Genomic DNA, 20,371 nt, shown 5'->3' with positions numbered 1-20,371 from the left:
ATGATAATCTGCTAATTGCTAGTAAGCAATCATTTACTTCATAAAAACAGACAGTAACCACCACTGTTATCTAAAGAATTTCCAAGAAGGGACTAAGCCACAAGAAATAAGCCATTTCCCTGTAGCTTTCCAGACAACAGCAAATTGATCAGAAGCCACCACCGCCAGCAGCTATGCACGAACCGTGAAGAGTGCCAAGTCTGCAGCAATGACAGCACAGCCTCACACCACTGACTTCAGCAAAACCAGCTTCACAAGAGCACAGAAAAATTGAAGGAAAGGTGCAAGTGCTCAGTTACTATCACAAAACAACTAGAGCTGTTTTCATAGGTGCTGTAAGTAGAAAAATACTGCTTACATCATCAACTAAACACTACATATACTCACATGATTGAGAAACTTGCTGTCTTTGGTAGCCCATCCTATCTGCATCACTCCCGAAGTAATGACCGTAACTTCATAGTACCAAACTCCAGAATCTACACAGAACGTACACCGAACACTTTCAAAGGAGGAGGCATCACATCGAGCCTATGAAAACCAAATGACAAAAGCTAAGTTTCCACAAAATTAGCATTCAAACAAGCCCTTCTTCTATTTTTTTTCTTGCATCTAAGAATACATCACCATAATTTTAAGAGCTATCTCAGACAGAAAACGACCTCTCTTTATAGCAATAACTGTCACACAAAATAGTGAGTAGGCAAGACTGAAAACTGTCTTAAGCCACAGAAAAAAAGCAAACACAAACCAAAACATAAGTAATTGACAGAGTCGATTTAAAGACTAGGACAGCCAAGAAAGGAAGACCTTAAGTCATTGGAAGTTAGTTGACTCCTGGTAGAAGGACGGAGAGGTATTCCATGTTACATAAATTTAAAACAAGTAACAGTGGAAGAAAAAACATGTGGCTGAGACAAAAATTCTACTGCTAAAGGCTTTTCAAGACTAGACAGGACAAGCAAATTATACTTCATGGATAATTTTAGTTAAAATAAGTGAAAAGCCAGCTGACTTAATTATTCTCACTTTTCTGAAGTTCTGGGGTACAGATACAGGTGTTCCTTTACTGTGAACCCTTGTACAACTGAGATAAGTGTAGCAGTGTTAAGGGTTCTGACAATGTAAGTTTTCTACAGGAAGCTAGCAGAGAACTTTGATTCATTGTATGAAATCACATAGCAAGTAGCAAACAAAAAGAGTGAAACCATGCCTTTTTTGGTCAGACTCCTTTTTAGGCTGAGGTCAAAAGACATCCTACCTCTAATCCATGTGGCGAGATTTTCAGGTATTCACTGACATCGTTACTGTTCAGCATAGCCCTAATGTTGGTCAAATCAACCTTCTCATATGTAAACTGTCTTCCTTCTTTCAAAACTGCAAAATAAAACCAGTTTTAATCACTGCTGCAGTAAAAAATCTAAACATTTCACACAGTGGCAATCAATCTCCCTAGGATCCAGTTAATTTTTGGCACAACTGAATGAAATAATGACATTTTGTCTGCATGAAAACAGCATCATTTGCAATACACTGTCTTAAATATCCTCTAAACATCAGAATGAAACCTGTACCTCTGACTAGAGCACCTACAGTTTAATTACTACTTTCAGGAAATCCAAGGAAAGCTTTCAGGCAAACAAAAGGAATTCAAATTCATACTAAGACGCCCCTGTTCTAGGATTTGCAGTTGCATTTGTATATTCAGCTGGGCTGAGGTTTTTTTTTTTTTTTGATTCATCACAGTAGTAAAGATTTTGGGTATGGGGAAAACAAGGATTTACATTTTTTTACCTTCCCATTTTCAGGTAGGTAGTGAACTTTGAGCCAATGCAGCTCCTTCTCCCTGCATCCCCTTTTCACATGGAAGGATCAGAAGCATTTATCTTGCCAGGTATCAGATTGCTGACACATTTCATTTACAGATCAGGGATCTTATCTTAGGACTCCTCATACACTCCAAACTTGCTACAATACAGATGTTTACCGAACAACTGCCATTGGCTTTCCATAAGCTGGCTAAAGCCCCCAAAAGCCAAACAAGACCTTTTGCCCAAATTTATCTAAAAGGCATCAGAAACAAGTTCCTCAGAATTGCTGCATCATCAAAATTACAACTAAACAAGCAAATTTGATGATTTTCAGTCATTCAAGAGGATGTGCTTTCTCAAACACATTTCACTTTTGATCACAAGACCATCTCTTTACTTTAAAAGGTCTTTAACAACTCTTTGAGCCTGTGCACTGATGGAGTACGACCATGGCAGTGACTGTCCCCAGAATGTCAGTAATCCAGCTGGTACACAGATACAGAGCCGCACTATTTAGCTAATCAGTACGTCTGCTGAAGCGCAGGTTACAGGAAATATGGTGCAAAAAGAATTTTCACTGCAACTCCAGTTGCAGAGTTAAAACCACTTCCTTTCATAAACATTTTCCTTGCCAAAATTTCCTTTCCATGCAATTATACTGGATTTATTTGCTTTATTTTTTTGAAAGGGAGACTATAAACACAGTCAGGTATATTTATAATAAGTGCTTATACAAAACAAACATGAAGTAGTCCTCCATCTCTTTGGAGAAGTGATTAATATTAAATGAATCCATCCCTTTGTTATACCTACACAGATTGTCTAAACTCCACTGGGCACAGAATCCAACTTGGCGTTTTAAATAGTCTGGATTATTTGTCCATTTCTCTAGCAAGAGCAGTTGGTCGCTAATGCACGATTCGGAAACTGTCATTTTATTTTCACCTGAAATTAAAGAGCAAAAAGAAGTAATTGCTATAAAGTAGAGATAAGCTTAGTTAAAAATAGTAACTATCTACAAACGCAGAACCTCCTTACACCTTGAAACTCAGTAATACAAACAGCATGAAATTCTCTCCCTAAGCAGATGTGAAATTAACTTAGCACTCAGACACGCCACTTCTCAATGTGAAGTTGCATCATCAAGAGACTATTAGATCATGGCTGGCCTCCACTGCTCTGATACAGATATTTATTTTCAAGTAACAAAGGTCTCATAAGTCTTTATGTAGCAATTTCTAAGCAGAGAAGAACCCAGTTGCAGCAAATCTCTTTAAGAGTTTGTGGGTGGGGGTATCGTTAAAGGAATAAATATTTTTTTCCTGCCTGTGAACACCAAATCATAGCTGCTCTCCATCTCCAATACAGATTTATTTCAGTGACAAAGGCTTCAGGTCAAAAGTCCCCCTACAGCAATTTCTAACCGAGAAGGACTGGACTGAGTTTCAGCAAATATCTCGAGGGTTTTGGGGGGTAGAGGGATGTCACTGAAGTGATAAATATTTCTTCTTGCCTGTAAGTGGGCTAACATTTCTCTTCTACATGTGTTCCCACCAATTCAGTTTCACTCAAGCTCACGAGTTACCAGATGAAGTGACAATCATGCAGTAGAAGCCATAGCATGACCAAGAGTAATATCAGGCCAACACTTACTTGTTTGTGCAAACTTCTCCAGTGCTATTAGTGCAAAAAGCATCACTGTCGGATGGGACTGGAAGTTCTAAACATGGGCAGTAAGAAAAGTTATTTAATAAACACAAAGCACAGATGGACAGGAACAGCTGTTAAGTTTGTCACAGAATGCTTTATGTTGAAAGGGACCCCCAAAAGTCATCTAGACCACACTCCTGGTGAAAGCTGGTTTGAATAGACCAGGCAGCTCAGTGTCTTGTCCTACTGACTTTAATTATCTCCAAGGATGGAGATTGCACAGATTTCAACTTTCTATAACATATGTTACCAATATTTACCAAACATGACCCTAACTTTTCACAATAACAATAAAAACAAATTGCATTGTAATTGCTATGTGTGGATGCATACAAAGATCATGAGGCACTTACCAAGCTGTGAAGTAAATATTCCAAGATGCCTGGACTGAGTAAGCTTATGCTCGCAGGACCTACAAGAACATTAAAAAATAAATCCATCCATGGAAACTACTATATGCTTGTTGTCACCCAGGACTTTTAAACACAGGCGACAAATTAAAGAACATCCAAGAACTTCACAGCAAAGCAGAACTGCAAAATAGACCAATTATCATGGTGTTCCCAGTCAAATATTTGCCACACATTTAATAATTATAGAGATAATGCCAAATTACAAACATATTCAGTTTACATGCTGAGTACCTCTGGGTACATAGTTCTAGCCAAACTTCCGAGTGCTTGAAGCAAGACTTCATGAGCCTCTGCTTACCATTTTCATGCTCATTACTTTTGAAGACAGACTGGTTCCACTTTACCTCCAGTGTCAAAGTATAAAGACCAGCTTCACTTATCAGTGGCCCAGAATAAGCAAAACTGAGCATTGACTATGGCCTACTTCATGGTTAATTATACAATTTGCAGCAGCAGCACGGCAAGCATCTAATTGAAAAAAAAAATATGCCCTGAAATACTGTCTGCTTAATCAAAAGAGATTCCAAGGGCATCAAACTCTGGCATCTACAAACTGTAACAAATTGTAAAGGCACAGCATTAATTGATTTGCTGCCTAAGCTGATACAATAAGAACTGTTCCATGACCACTGAGATGAATGTGGATAAAGGATCTCATTTTGACTTAGTATAACAGGTATAAATATTATAGCAGAAAAATGCTTCCTGCCCTTGTTTACTTTTTGACAGAAATATTGAAGCTATTTTTTAATAACAATTAGGTGATGCCAGACAATCACTTTTTTGCTTGTTTTCCTGTCCACTTTCAGAAAAGGAGCAAAAGAATAGATATAAAACTGATCATCATCAGGAAGAAAACTTAATTATCAGTTTCCAGCAGAGTACTAGAAATAACAGGGAATAAAACGTTCTATTTTAAGGTAACTTTTCAAATTGAACCCAAACAATCTTCTTTCAAGTAAGACAGAAGAGAATCTTTTCAGTTAACTACAACAGAACAAGACAGTTAGAGGAAAGAGCATCTTTCTTTTCTGTTTCTATACAGCCTTCAAGACCATTAATTTGACGCCCCTGCCTGCTGGCTGAAAACCTAATTCACACACAGCCAGAGTAGGTCTCAAGACAAGACTAATTACGAGTGCTAAAGTAATATTCCATAAACACTGATCCAGTTACTAACCACTCATCAGAAGTATTTGATCTTTTTAAGTATCTAGGATTGTAAATAGCTCATTCAGACCACAGCTAGTGAATGCTCAATATTTTAATATCAAGCAGTAGATTCTGTAACACAAGGGCTCCCTCAATGCAGGCCATTATTCCACTCTAAGAAAACATTTCTGAACTAGTCTGCATCACAGACACTAAATCAGAAAGTGCTTCAGCAAGGCAAATGCAAACCTTCAGAAGAATCCCAGGCTTTACCTGCTAACTTCTCTGCTAAGCAGCCCAGTACTGCAGTTGTATTTCGGTGTTTGGCAGGGTGACAAGCATCCCGGCAAGCAGCAGCTCCACTTAAGTTTAATATTTCAGTTAACTTTTGTAATGCATCCTGAAAATGAAAAATTGTAAGTCTCTTCAATATTATGGATAGATACAGTTCTCCCCCTAAATCAATACAGTACAGAGTATTTGTCTTTTATATTATTAGAGCGAGCATCATATTATGGACAGCATGGGATGATTATCTTAGAAGGTAAGGAGATAAAGAACAGACGGGAAGAGAAGTTCAACATGCCCAAGAGTTGCAGCTTTAAAATTACCACCACATTGTTGGCGATTGAGATCAACTATGTGGGACATTCCTGGACACACAGAGGTGAGCTACCTATAGCAACAGGAACTAGAGTAGTAGAGAATGACAAACAATACCAATCGGCACATATGGTACTACAGTCATCTAATCGGTTTCCAGTGTTCTAAAACTCACACCCTTTACAAAAGAAAAGGGCTGTTATAGACTTTAGAATTCAGGACCAAACACGTGCCTCCCCCAAAAGAGCCCACAACTCCATCATAAACTTCGGATGCTGCTGGTTTTACAGGACATCATAAATGGTATTCTTAAGAGCATAAATGGCTTTCTGTAGTCATGCTAATTTAGGAAGTAACCAATGACTGATAAATCTAAAAAGCTGTGGTTTGACTTGCTTCATTCAGACAGTATGGTACAGATAAAATTTAAGATAGATCTAGAGCATGTCCTCCATTTTCAGAGTAGTTGAGGTTAATCTGGAGTCAGAACAAGTTATCCTACAGGGAGAAAGAATCCCACCTTGTGAAGTTCCAAATCCCTCTCAACCTTCCAGACTTCATGAAGTTTTAGCTAATTAAGACCGAAATTGCATAATCTCAGGCTAGGATCTAGTTAAAATAGAAGAACTCCTCATAGTGAGGTCATCAGCAGGCCTTTGGAGAAAATGAGTACTACTCATGTTGAATACATACATGTGGTTTTTTGAATTGTGTTCTGAGCCACACTTCTAGCAGTTTCCTGTGCTACAGTCTAAGATTTGTACAGAGATAACACTGTAAAAGTAGTTATGCTCCTAAAAAAAAAAAAGCCATAAAACTAGAACTGATGAACAAGACTAAGTGCTAAGCGGAAAGAACAGAGAAAGAAGAAAAGATGGCTGAGCCACAGACTTGGTATTGAAAAGCCTCACTAAAATTAAAGTCTCAACATATTCTGATACTGCTTTTACCCATTGTTAGATCCACCACAGAGATCAACTACTTTGAGTTAAATAAAGACTTTAAAATGGCAGTGCAGTAACCTTTATCGACTTTATAGCCTACAGTAACGGAAAACTATAAACAACTTGCTGCTGTTATCCAGTTGCCACAGAAGCAGGGCACTGACTCAAAACCCTGAAGACCGAAAACTTAAACTTAGTTAGATCCATTTTCTGAACAGCTAACAGTCTTGCCTCACTGGTAAAACCCACCCAGAAGCTATTGTGGCTGTGGCAACCACAAATAGCTGAAACTCAGCCACAGATTAAAACCCCCTATGATTTAGACTCACTTTTGTTGGCAGCGGACATTCATCGAGTAGTAGCGTTATAACAGCTGGTCCCAGGGGATCTTCTAATGGAATAACTCTAATTAAAGACTGGACAACTTCCAACCAGCCTTCATCTGTCAACCACAAAACAGAAGTAACACTCAGACTTAACACTGACATTCTGAAGTCTTCAAAACAAATTCACAAATGTAAATTAAAAAAATCCTCAAAATTAACCAACAAGTTCATAGACACTGGGGAAAAAAAAGTAAATTGATATTTTTAATCAAGGTCTTAGCTCGCAGTAGTTAAGAAGTTTAAATTCAAGGAGAAAAAAGTTCACAGTAGTTTGGGTGATAGTAGGTTAGGGACAAGGTTGGAAGATCAACAAAGTGGAGGTCTAAGAACAGCAAAGCCCAAGACAAAAAGTATATACTGTTTTCCAGCACTGGAGCACATGGGATTAGGCCATATCAACATACATATAAGGGTTGATTCTGCTTTCCTGCAAACAGACATTCTTTGTGGCTTACGGTTTAATGCCATTACAATATGTTTGGAGCCATCAGTTGGCTGCTTCTGGAGAATTCACGTAGGAAGCTTAATGGAGTTCAAAAAACCTCAGGCAAACAAGCTCAGTGAAGCTTCTAAAGGGCACAACTGTGTTTTGGATCCCAGATACCTACTCGTCATACATACTGCTAGCATGTATTTTTCTTTGCTAAGAGAAGGATTTTTTTTCTTTTGCTTTGGAGTCACAAGTGAAATGCCCAACAGTGCCTTGATACCTGTTTCTGCCATTTCATGCAACGTGATCATTGAATAGGGAGGCTCCTGGTCACTGAAAGAGATATTACACAGGTCAAAATTTATGCAGAATCATCAACATAATACACCAAATAAACTGATAATACACAGAAAATTAATCCAGTGATACTTAACAAAAGGAAGTTACACAGGCTGCAGACTGCTAATGCTGTTCTCAGACCTGAAACCTTTTTCTGGCTCAAGGTCAACATCTGCAGATCTGCAACAGCTGATAAATGGAATTGTGATCCATATCTGCATGTCTGAACACAATCACAATGTTTAGGCATAAATTCATTAGCAGAGTTTCTCGGAATATGTAAGAAGAGACTATGTCAGAGGTCATGAAGTAAACCAAGAGCATTGCACAAGGGACAGAGCTTAAACATGACTTTTCCCCAGAAATTCTCTGCTAAATATATAAACAATGAAACCCCACAAAACTGAAAGGCAACCTGCCTAACAGCATCATACACTTCGAGCTCATTAACAATAGCTGTAAGAAATCGTTAAGGTAGTTTAAACAGAAGATAATTAACCCGATTCCCTTCCCAACACAGAAAACCAGAAGTTCAATCAGATCAGTTCCTCAGTTTGGTTTGCTGGAGCAATGGCAAGAACCTACAGCCACTGCTTATCCCAGCAGGCACGGTCACTGAAAGTACTTAACACAAGGTCTCAAAATCCTATTCCCTAAGCATCTCCAGGCCCAGAAAAAGCTTATGCAGCAGCACACCCTCAATGCCTGATTCAGTGTTAAGCACCACGAACCAGCCCCAGGCTTAGAGTGATAGGTTCCACACTCCATTTCTATCACATAGCTCTGAAATTAAATCAGAAATGTGGAATTCAGATGAATTTTTGGAAATTGCAATACAGATTAATAATGCAGATAATAACTACCTATTTAGGAGGGATTAATTATAAAAGAAGAGGAAAAAAATTCTTATTTTACTAAAATTATATTATGCAAATACATGGTTTTCCTTCCAAGAAAACGCTACGGTGAAGTTTAACTCATTTTTATATTGCCATAACATTTGAAACTAATTTTCCCCCCGCCAAGTATCTCTTTACCTTTCTGCTAGAAACTCACCAGTAGAAAAAGCAATGCAATACTGCAGCAGAATTTCCTCAAGAGGAAGGAAGTAAAGACTCAAAGAAAAAAATAGTACAAGTAAAGACTATGATAAAAAAGGACGAAGTTTTTATCAACAAGTTTCCGATTCTGTCAAGTGCAGCAGGTGTTAGTAGTGGTGGTGCTGAGCAAAGGAAAGCCTACTGATGTGCCATTTTAACTACGTAATATCTGAATATCCTCACCTTTAATTTGGAAACAAACCAGCATTTTGCTAATTTCTTAATTTGTAAGCAACATTTCATATCAATTTCAAAAAAATAGTATTTATTCTTCCAAGGCTAGGAAATGAAACTTAACTCCTTTCTAGAAGGAAAGGAGTGATCTACATATATATATAGCGAGAAAAAAAGCTGTCAGATATCTTTTAGGTCCAAACTTTGAGGTTTCTCAAAATAAACAAAAAACTCCCAACAAGAAAACTCAAACAGCAGCCAGGGAAAGCAACTGTTCATTGCAGATCAGTGTAATAACTTAATTTACAATTCATCTCAGAATTCCCCCATGTACTAACTTTCAGTATAGGATTTGGAAAAAAAACACTGAGAAAAAGGGTTTTACCTTCCATTCTTTAAACTGCTGCCCTTCTCTGTCAGGTTGTACTATCACACTCATGCCCATATTTCCAGCCTGCTGTTACTTACATGGTTTCGTTTCAGTCTGACTTTATTTGCGCACATTTTGTGATATCAAAAGAGATTTATCAGCTTCCCTATCATTTCCTTCAGTTGCGATGTTTTCAAAATTGAAAAAAAACCAGGCTCTAGGAGGAGCAGGTGATAATGGAACACACTTATTTCTACAGTCTCTCACACTGAAACCCAAGATTTCCAGATATGAATCTTTTTTCACCAAGTGAGCATTCCTATTCATCTAAAAAGGTCTATCATTAGTTTCAAGTCTAGCAGAAAGGCTCCTTAAACTTTCAGACACAATTAGATAATTTTCCTCACGAACAGACCCTCCACTATTCATAGCCACAGCTCTTTGTCTTATCTGTAAGAACTTGTAATACGTAGCTATACGTAGAAGAACTTGTAATACATAGTTATAGAAGCAGCTGTGTCTTACTAACTTCAGTAATACAAAACAAGGGAACCCCCAATACCTGTACAGCCCACTTTCGGGTTCTCCAAACTTTGCTATAAGGCAGCATATGTAGCAGAGGGCTACCAAGATGGTTAAGGGCTGGAGAACATGACGTACAAGCAGAAGCTGAGAGAAATAGGTTTGTTCATCCTTAGGGAGGTGGGGAGCAGCAGAGAGGAGGGAAAACCTTATTGCTGTCTGCAAACTATGTAATGGGAAAGAGCAGAGAGGACAGAGCCAGGCTCTTCTCAGAGGTGCACAGCCAACAGTATAAGAAGCAACCGGAGCATGCCGGAACATGGGAAATTCCAGTTTGTAGAAAACATTTACTTATTTAAACCACAGAGATGCTCAAACACTGGAACACAGACCCAAAGACGCGAAGAACCTCTACGCTCCAAAGACGTTCAACACTTAACTGGGAACACCCTAAACCATCTCCTCTAGATAGAACTGTTTTTTTAAGCAGGAGGCTGGAATGGATGAACTTTAGGAGGTCCTTTCCAGCCTACGTGATTATGTGAGTCTAAGGAAGAATTTCACAGGAATCTGCATTAAAAAAATAAAGTAGCTTTAGGAATTTGGCAGAAACAGGACTCCAGGATCAGTAAAATAACTATGCTTATTGTCCCTCAGCAGCATGGGAAAGCACTTACAAGATTACAAAACCGAATGCAAGATCCACAAGAACAGGATCAACTATGCACAAAAGTATTGAGAAACAGCTTAGAAGAGGTGAACTTAGAAGGGAAAGCATGCAAGATCAGGGAAAGACTTTCAAAAAAGTCTGCCATGATTTTAACTTAATGATTTGACCTCAAAATAAGTTCTGTTGAAAAAGCCCTCTTATATTTAAACGTTCAGGAAAAAATTATGTCCATTTAGACCACTTTGCCAGAGGAAGACAAACTTCTCCTCTGCAGGCATGTTCCAAGGTAGCAATGCAGGTATGTGAACTAAGGCTTACTTTTCCTGAGCCTCATCCATCTTAAACTCAAACCCCAGCTGTGATGCTACACTAGTGCCTTTTCTTCTGTTTTGGCCTTTCCAGTTCCTAGCCTGCCTTTCACCTAAAAGCGATGGGCTAATTTAATCCAGCATTTTTCAGGTCCTTTTAAAGCTTTGTAGAACGCAATGCAAAACAAACAAAAAAAATAAGGATGAATCCATAAATATCCCCACACCCTTAATGGATGCTTTGAGCATGCAAGGAATGCAACACTGGGATCACGAGTTGAACAGTCACAACATGCGGTCTTTAAAAAGTAGTGGGACTTACAGCTGGAAAGAAAACCTCAGTCTGTTTATACAAGCTAACAAAGATCAAAGCTCTCAGTTTCACTTAACCATTCCCAAAGAAATAAATACAGCCTGAAAACACAGAACTTGCACAACAATCATTTTTTAGGACAGACGTTCCCAAGCTCTGGAATGTTCATTGCTTCCTGAACTGTGTATCTAAGCCAGGTAAGAAATACTCAGCACACTCCCACCTGAGTGTAGGCCCATGCAGGAACTGTGAGAAAACTCCTCAGCTCCTGGAAGAGTCTGTACCTGGGCACTCAGGAGCTAATTCTATTACCTAGGAAAGGTGCTTCTCTCCTAAGCCTCCAGATGGAAACATGCGGCTGCTTCAGGGAGGGTCAGGTGCAGATCGGTGAGAGGATGGAGTCACAGTTTGAGAAGACAAGAACATTTTCATTCATGTTGAATTATTCCTTGAGGAGGTACTTACTTATCTACTAACGTCCGAATTACAGCCAGTGTGTCAAGTACCAGCCCATCCACATTCTGTTTTTTCCTTCTTGGTTCATGAGGCCCTCGACCCCTTCTGGGTGGACGGACAGGGTCCCTTGTGTGACTTCGTGCTTCAGGTACGTGTACTCTACTGTTCTCTGTTTGCCGACTTTGAGACTCCACGTTGTCTTCTGCTCCACTGTCATCGCGGCAAACACACGAGTTTCCCATATTGCTAGCCCCCGAGGCTCCCAGTACGCGGGGAATGTGGTGCTCTAGAGTCAACAGTAAACCTTGAAAAAGGCTTCTGCTAGCATAGAACACAACCAAAGCAACTACAATCATCTAGGAAGTTTTAAAAGCAATGTTTGTGTGATCCTGAATTGTGATTTTTTTGCATTATAAGTGTTGCTACCAGCTGGAATGAATGGGAAGTTGGAGACTTAGTTTCTGATATAATCGGTTATAATACACATTGGTCATCCAGAAGGAGGTCTGAAAAAGCAAACCCAAAACAAGAGTCAGTATTACTAGTTATAATAATACAAGAATTCCCGTTTTAGTAAACAGAATCAAGTCTTGGTGAATAAAGCACCTAGGAAACAAGGTTTGTAATCGAAGTCTATTTCAAGGAGGGGGAAAAGAAGGAAGAGGAGGAGTATGGAAGCAGGTCCCACCCACACACCATTCTTTTCTACACTACCTATTATTTCTCATTTTTTCCATGGCTTTTGGATGCAGAGGAAAATCTGCTGCCCTTCAAGTACTAAGTATGAAAAATGCAGTTGAATTGTTCTTTACCCTTTACAGAAACATACTGCTTAGGCCACCCCAGTAAAGGCTGTACTTTTAAGGTTCTCATTTCACATCAGGCATATTCAGTATAATTCAGACAAACTCTACAAAACAGCCAAAATTATAAAGAACTAAGGCTATAACTGTAAGATATCTCAACAAACAATAGATTTAACAGTGAACTGGTTAGTCCACCTGCACGTAAGCATGGCTTTCTGGATCATGCCTACATCAACTGGATTCTCACCACCAATTACCAACCCTGAAATAAAAAGGAACTACAGATGTGATTTTAACATCTAAAAATCTAACTGGGATTTTGAAAAGGGTGTTTACCATGCAGGTTGTGTGCTTATTTGGATCTAACATCAACCTACTCTTCTTTCTGGGAGCAGAGACTGTTGCAGTTCTTTTGTTCTTTATCGAAATGGTTGAGATCGAATACAGGCCCATTAGTAACTGAGACTGTAGGGCAGTCCCTCAGAATCACTGAATTGACAATGCTAGCTCGAGCAAAAGGTTTCAAAACCCTGCCTCATTACGATTTATTTCTGAAGTGATAGGTTATATTTCTGTAGAACATTTTATGTAGTCTCAGCTAAAACAAAGCACTACAAAAGATGTCACTTCTCTACCTAAAGACTTCAAGCGTGCCAGATGAAATAACTTTTAAGATGAAACTCATGTTATTCTTTTAAAAATAAAGTTTAAAATCTAAGCCAGAAAATATGATGAACATCCTTTAAGAGTTCATTACTACTCAACAATTATTAAATAATATATTTAACAGTACACACGTAGCACCATAATATCAAAACAAAGCCAAGGACAAGTTGCCACCTTTGAAATATGAAAGGCCACTGCCATCGGAGCCAACTGACAACTGTGCAATTGCTGGCTGCTATTTGGGACAAGATCATAACAAGATATTTGGGAAGCCAGAAATTGGTCATGAGTAAGTCTCTGGACGTTCCGCTGTCACTGGACAAGCTCTCACAGACTTCTGTGGGTTTGAAGTACATCACTTTCTTTTGGCCTGGTGGAAGGTTCAGTATTAAGAAATTAACTGAAGGCTAACTAGGGGGAAGTAAAAAAAAAAAATAAATAAAATCCCTCAAGGGATATTAAGTGCAAAACAACACAAGATCTTGACTTTTGGTTCAAGAAATTCCTAAACTGAGATCATCAAAAGCATTGCAGCATCACAGTGTGCTTGCCTTATACTCTAAGATATCACACCACAACAAGAGGTGGGACACCAGGCTCAGAAGTCCTTTAACCTGAGCCGCTACAGCTGTTATCTTCGCAGTCGCCAAGTAAAAAGCAAATATGAGGGTGCAAAAATAGATTGCATAGACCTTAAATTGAATTGTGCAAGATCACAACCAATGCAAATAAATAGAAAAGCTTGAAGCATCGGGGGTGTTGGTTGGTTGTTTTTTTTGGTGTTCAGCTAGTTACATTAAATGCAAAACTTAAGCTGTTTTGTACCTCAAGAAAACATTCGACACACTGGATCTATCGTGTCATCAAAACGAGTATGGAAAAGCTGTGTTTTAGGGATTAGCAATGTGTAAGAACCTACCTAAGTAAACAAAAATAGACATCAGTCAAGATTAAAATTGATTATTGAAATCTGGTTGACAACTTGAAGCATGATTCAAAACAAGCAATTACAATCAACTCACCCTTAAGTAGTTTGGTTCAGGAACAGCTGGGCTTGCTCACAAACTGCTGTAACAGAAGTGGACTGAACTTCTTCAGGGCACAGTATCTGGAAAAGCAGCACATTATACGCCTTTATCGCGGGCCGTGAGTTATACGGGTGACTGCTTTCACTTTTAGGAACTATGCTGATGGGTCCCTGAAGACAGATGGAAGAACAATTCACTTGGAAACTGCCTGTAAGTTAGATGTATTCCACCTCCTCCCTACACTCACCATGACATCAAGTCATGCTGTTTTTTCCAGCCATATTCAGTCTTAACAGGGGAAGTTCCCGTAAGGCTTCAATAACCAGTTTGCCACCTATCAGCTCTAGTGAACAACTTGTTCACCAAAATGTACCGGTATTAAAAATTATGCTGTTGTACAATTTAGTGTAGTTTGTGACTTTTGCCTTTTATTTTAATATCACATCAAAACACTCTTTAACCCAGGTACATTTTGAGCTAACAGCTAAGATTCATCTAAGCAACAGCACAAGAACAAAGATAAAGTTTCCCTGGAAGGCTGCTGGAACAGAGACCTATTGCCTTCTGTCATGCCAAGATGACATCATGCAAACATCATTCTTTCTCTTAATTTTTGCAAGCCAAAGTAGAACTTAAAGACCTGAGACAAAGCAACCACGTGTGAAAATGCCAGCAAGACCTAAGCTACAGGACAAAAATAAAACAGGTTCTTGATGTTAAAAGCTGCAACCCTTTTCCCCACAATTAGTTGGGTTTTGTGTCATTTGGACACAATGCTAGAAAGCCCCACCCCACCAGTTTTGCACCTGTCAGAGTAATAGGTTTGAGCAAATTTCTTATAAAGTGATAACACAACTACGAAAGCCGTTCACAACAGCAGCCAGATTTATAGAAGTGATAACATTTTTATTTTACTTTGAAGCAGTATTTTAATAAAAGCTTGACCCCACATTTCTAAGTGCAAGAAGCGGTAAAGGCAGCAGCCAGTGCCTGCTTTTCAACAGGCAGCAGATAAAGAGAACTCCCTCTGAGTTTTCAGAATGAGATGTTACTTACGGATGCAGAACTATAGAGCTGCCAAACCCAAGACCAAAATGTAAGTTTTTGCTCTGTACCTCATACCTATACCTCCCACCCTGAACAGATACTATGGGAGCAGCAGAGAACATCAGTGCTGGACACCAGAGCACACCTGCAAGACCCCCCACCAAACAGCCACCCCTGCACATTTCCCTCTGAACAAAGCAGCAGGTTCAGACACTGGGAGTCGGACGCCTGCCCTGCACAAAGAGCTGCAGCCTTTGTGCCCCACGTGCCTCCACCGTCTGTCAGCACCATCCCCACCACAGCAGAGCAGCTGCTCTCCTGGCAGGATCAAGTGTATGCATGGATGCAGACAGGAGTTGCAAGTTGCACAGACTGACTAACCTGCCACAGATGGAAGTCCAAGTGGGAAAGATGAAATCACCACCCATTGAAAGGAACGCTATTTGAATGGATTTGCACCTGACCGTCAGTGCTAATGCCTGACCCATCCAAGAGAGGCCTCCTCTCCATCACCCGCCAGAGCACACCAATGGACAAGTCAGCTCCAAGTGGCATTAAGCTCATTTTCTCTGCAATACTCAACCCAAGAGTTGGTGATTCATCCCCTCAAATATTCGGTTACAGCCAATCATAACACTGCCTCATAATGGAAAATGCCTTGCCTTCCCCTGACATGCAGTGCATTGCCAAGCAAACAAAAAAAAAACCCTCCTCATGCACATAAATGAGGAGAGGGTTTCAGCTACTAGAAACACTCTTCCAGCTTCTGCCACTGTTACAGAGTAAGACCAGCAGTTTCTCCTCTCAAAAGCAGAGGAACACAGGAGCTCAGTCAGCAAACCACACAGTAAAGCCAACAGCTTCTCAGACACAAAACTGTGAGAGTTTTGGGCAGCAGCTTCCTATTAAGGAGATAAAGTAATTAGAAATATTTCCGCATCATTTCTTTTCCAAAAAAATTATGCTCCTAAGAAGGAAGCAAAAGAAATACTTGTGATGCCAAACTACCAGAAGGAAATAGCTACAAATTGCTACAAGATAATCAGTTTCAATACAGGAATAAGAGAAGAGAGGGAAGAAGACGGCTTGCAACTCCAAGTTTTTATAACACAGAGTGTATCAGCTTTGAAAGGATCTGAGTAGGTGATGAAAACAAAGATCTTCCAGGAAATTAAATACAGTCATAATGTGAAATTGAGACTTCCTCAGGAGACTGCACCGAGATCTGAGGTCAGCTTCCCAACTACAAGACTTGTGCAACTAAAGAGAAATTGCTGCTTGCATCCAGTACGGCCATCATGCAGTGCATTTAACAAATGGACCACAGGCTTCAAAAGGAGCAAGTGAATGCATGTAGTAACCAAATATTGCATTGTATAATCTAAACCAAATCCCTAATCCAATTCTATTTTCTTTAAAAATATCCCAGAGGGTTAAGACTAGTGTCAAAGCTCAATGGGAAACATCATTTACTGGCACACAGTGCGTCACCATCCACAGGACAAAGCCACTGACAGTCATTTGCTTTCTGGCTGTAGTAAGAGTGCCCGAAACCAAAAGCAGACTGACGGTGAGCATGCCTGTTTCACAGAAAGGGAAAGAGACTGCTCACATCTCAAAGCATTCTAGCTTCTGCCTTAATGCTTGTCAGTGAAAACTCCCAAGGTTGTACGGGGCTTACACAAAAAAACTGGGCTTTAACCCTGCAGTCTCCTCTAGGTAATTCTAGTTTTGTCAGAAACAGGGAGTAGTTGAAGGATCTGATCTCATTTGAGGTGGTAACAGTTAGAGGGAAAAGAAGCAGCAGACACCAACTACTACCACTGTAGTTTCTTTTTCTGCAGACTATGAAAGTCAGACTTTATAGTCACCTGTACATTGCACTATTTTTCCTTTTTATTTCACTTAAACCTGTTTTTAAGCTGGTAGAGGAACACTAAAGTTGCAACGGGGACTTCAAGTGAACTCAAACTAGTGTCTCCAAACTAGGCCAGGTTGGAGACTCCTGTCCTGCCCAGGTTTTCCCTCACCTTCGGATACAGAGACCCCAGTGCTCAGGGCTCCTCAAGCAAAGACTATTCTGCTGCAGCTCCTCCTGGAAGAGAAACTGAAGCTTTTACACCTCCTAACTTCCCCATCTCAGAAGTCACAGTTTCTTACTTCAGGGTCATTGAGGTGGAACCATCCTTTGCACCAAAGCTTTCAGAAAAGCTCAGGTTCACTGTAGTGCTCTGAACATCTAAGCCACCCATTCAAGGCCAGTATCAACCATGCAGAGCATGACTTCCCGGTTCCCTTCTCCCCTGACTGAAGTTGGGTCATTACAGTCGTTTTCAGAGACAAAGCTATGCTTAAAGGCAGATGAACACACATCTGAGATAGTGATCTCTTAGAAAAGATAGTGGTATCTGACAGCTCTGGGGAAGCTGAACAAGACTTGCCTCCAGCGCGCTGACGTGGCAGAGCTGTACAAGCTCAGCAGTCGCCCAAGGAGCAGAATGTAATGCACAGCTTCAGAAGTGGCAGGAAGATAAGGATAACGTCCTGCAGATGGCAGGAACGCTAATCCTACAAACTGAAGGGATACAAACACACTAAATAAAATTGATTAGCTGCACCATATTAAGTTTCAGCACAGGCATTCAGAGGCTTACAGATAAATCCTTTAGTTAATTCAAGTTAATCTTTCTTGTTGCCCTGAAAGTTACAGATGTTATCAGCAATAAAAAAATTCTAAATTTTGATAAAACCACTCAAGATATCAGGATTCAAAATAATTAAAAAAAAAAACAAAACAACCCAAGACCAAACAATTCCAGAACATAAAGTGCTGGGAGGAAAGTGCGGACTCTTTGGGTACCAGGTAGGGGTGTGGACTTGCAAAGAAACCCTATAAAAAACACAACGCATTTTTTAAAGCTTTTTCTAGTAAATAACAGTCCGTTTCAGGAGGGACAAGGCTTTAGTTATATTGCTATCCAAAAAACAATGAAGGAGTTCTCTTAAATTGCAGAAAGATCAACTCCTTGTAGTAAACTGCAATATATACTTAAAGCACCCCATATATTAACAAAATATAAACCACAGAAGCATTTTCAGGGACAAATCAAGGGACTGAGCAGCTCAAACAGTCACAGAGTGCAGTTCTGCCATGGGAACTAGATCAAGGGCTAGCACAGAAGCATCTGAGTAATCACTGGGAAGATGCTACAAGCAGGGAATGCTGGAAGCAGGGGCAGATTCCTGTCAGCAAGCCACCAGCTTCATGTGACTGAGCTGACATAGCAACAACCCAGAGTTGTGCTGTTTATCTGTAAACTAATCATAGTGCATTTGTTCCTTCTAAGTCAGAGCTGGGCTTATTTTCAGAGGAAGGTTAGGTACAGAACAACTCTGCAGAACTCAGAACTGTCTCCTGCTGCAGACCACAGAAACAAGCCTGGCTAGATGGCATGACTAAGCTAGTACACACGCATAAAATGCACTGAAAACAGTTTGGGGATGTGTGAAAGATTTTGGAAACACTGCTGAAAAAATTCAGCAATGCCTCAGTTGGAAGCTTGCATTGTCACTGTCTGACAACTGCCTCGGAGAGCAAAGCACAGAGCAGACAATGTCTAGACCCTTCTATTCTCAGTCTTATCAAATCTGTCACCTTATGACACTGCTTATCATCTCAAACATGAAAAACCTGACGTCACAGCAAGAAACTTCCAGCTCTTCAAGGAGTCACTCAGTAGGACCCCCTGGGACATGGTCCTCTGAGACAAGGGAGCAGAACAGAGCTGGAAAATATTTAAGGAAGCTTTCCACAAGGCGCAAGAGCGCACAGCCCCCATACGTATTAAAATCAGGCAGGAAAGGGAAGAGACCGGCATGGCTGAGTTGAGACCTGCTGGTTAAACTAAAAAAGAAGGAGCTGCACAGGCAGTGCAAGCAGGGACAGGGAACCTGGGACATGTATAGAGACGCTGACCGGTTGTGTAGGGATAAAGTCAGGAAGGCCAAGGCGCAGCTGGGGCTGAACTTGGCAAGGGAACTAAAGACCAACAAGCGGGGGCTTTTACAGGTACATCAATCAAAAGAAGAAGATCAAAGAGAACATACCCCCACTGATGGCTGCAAATGGGGATCAAGTATCAACAGATGATGAAAAGGCTGAGGTACTCAACTTTTTTGTCTCAGTCTTCACTGATAACTGCTCTCCTCAGCCCTCCTGGGTCATGGAAGAGCAAGATGGTGACCAGAGGGGTAGACCATCACCCACAGTAGAGGAGGACCAGGTTCACAAACACCTGAGGAATCTGAACATATATAAGTCCATGGGACCTGATGAGATGCATCCCAGAGTCCTGAGGGAATTGGCAGATGTGGTTGCCAAGCCACTCTCCATGATATTTGAAAAGTCATGGCAATCAAGAGAAGTCCCTAATGATTTGAAGAAGAGTAATGTTGTGCCCATTTTTAAAGAGGGTAGAAAAGACGACCCTGAGAACTACTGACCTGTCAGCCTCGCCTCTGTGCCTGGGAATATCATGGAACAGATCCTCCTAGAAGCTATGCTAAAGCGCATGGAGGACATGGAGGTGATTAATGGCAGCCAGCATGGCTTCACCAGCAGCAAGTTCTGTCTGACCTATTTGGTGGCTTTCTATGATGGAGTAACTGCAGCAGTGGACATGGGTAAACCGACCAATGTGATCTATCTAGACTTATGTAAAGCTTTTGACACAGTCCCCCACAACATCCTTTTCTCTAAATTGGAGAGATATGGATTTGATGGATGGACGGTAAGGTAGATAAGAAACTGTTTGGATGGTCATATTCCAAGAGTAGTGGTCAATGGCTCAAAGTCCAGATCGAGATCCATGATGAGTGGTGCCCCTCGGGGGTCCGTACTGTGACCTGTGCTGTTTAATATCTTTATCAATAATATTGACAGTGAGATTGAGTGCACCCTCAGCAAGTTTGCAGATGACACCAAGCTGAGTGGTGCAGTTGCCACACTGGAAGGAAGGGACGTCATCCAGAGGGACCTGGACAGGTTGAAGAAGCAGGCCTCTGAGAACCTCACGAGGTTCAACAAGGCCAAGTGTAAGGTCCTGCACCTGGATCAGGGCGAT

General features: G+C 40.4%; 1 protein-coding gene across 3 annotated transcripts in view; it reads right to left on the bottom strand.

Annotated features, from left to right (window-relative positions):
- RSPRY1 (ring finger and SPRY domain containing 1) overlaps nucleotides 1-20,371 on the bottom strand; it is a 35,816-nt gene that overhangs the window by 9,104 nt on the left and 6,341 nt on the right. The window contains exons 2-11 of one of the 3 annotated variants that reach the window (XM_054078881.1): nucleotides 14,196-14,281; nucleotides 11,711-12,207; nucleotides 7,730-7,782; nucleotides 6,963-7,075; nucleotides 5,360-5,486; nucleotides 3,875-3,933; nucleotides 3,465-3,531; nucleotides 2,625-2,756; nucleotides 1,262-1,377; nucleotides 388-531 (exon numbers count right to left, since the gene is read on the bottom strand). In XM_054078881.1, the coding sequence (XP_053934856.1) occupies nucleotides 388-531; nucleotides 1,262-1,377; nucleotides 2,625-2,756; nucleotides 3,465-3,531; nucleotides 3,875-3,933; nucleotides 5,360-5,486; nucleotides 6,963-7,075; nucleotides 7,730-7,782; nucleotides 11,711-12,057 (1,158 nt within the window). In that variant the 5' untranslated portion in view covers nucleotides 12,058-12,207; nucleotides 14,196-14,281. Of the gene's footprint in view, nucleotides 1-387; nucleotides 532-1,261; nucleotides 1,378-2,624; nucleotides 2,757-3,464; nucleotides 3,532-3,874; nucleotides 3,934-5,359; nucleotides 5,487-6,962; nucleotides 7,076-7,729; nucleotides 7,783-11,710; nucleotides 12,208-14,195; nucleotides 14,372-20,371 lie in introns of all 3 variants that reach the window. The other 2 variants (XM_054078883.1, XM_054078882.1) reach the window with 2 other exon arrangements.

The sequence above is a fragment of the Cuculus canorus genome, chromosome 13, assembly GCF_017976375.1.
Source record: "Cuculus canorus isolate bCucCan1 chromosome 13, bCucCan1.pri, whole genome shotgun sequence".
NCBI classification, from domain to species: Eukaryota; Metazoa; Chordata; class Aves; order Cuculiformes; family Cuculidae; genus Cuculus; species Cuculus canorus.
The sequence above is the reverse complement of the archived record's forward strand: the minus strand, read 5'-3'. Positions and strand labels throughout refer to the sequence as shown.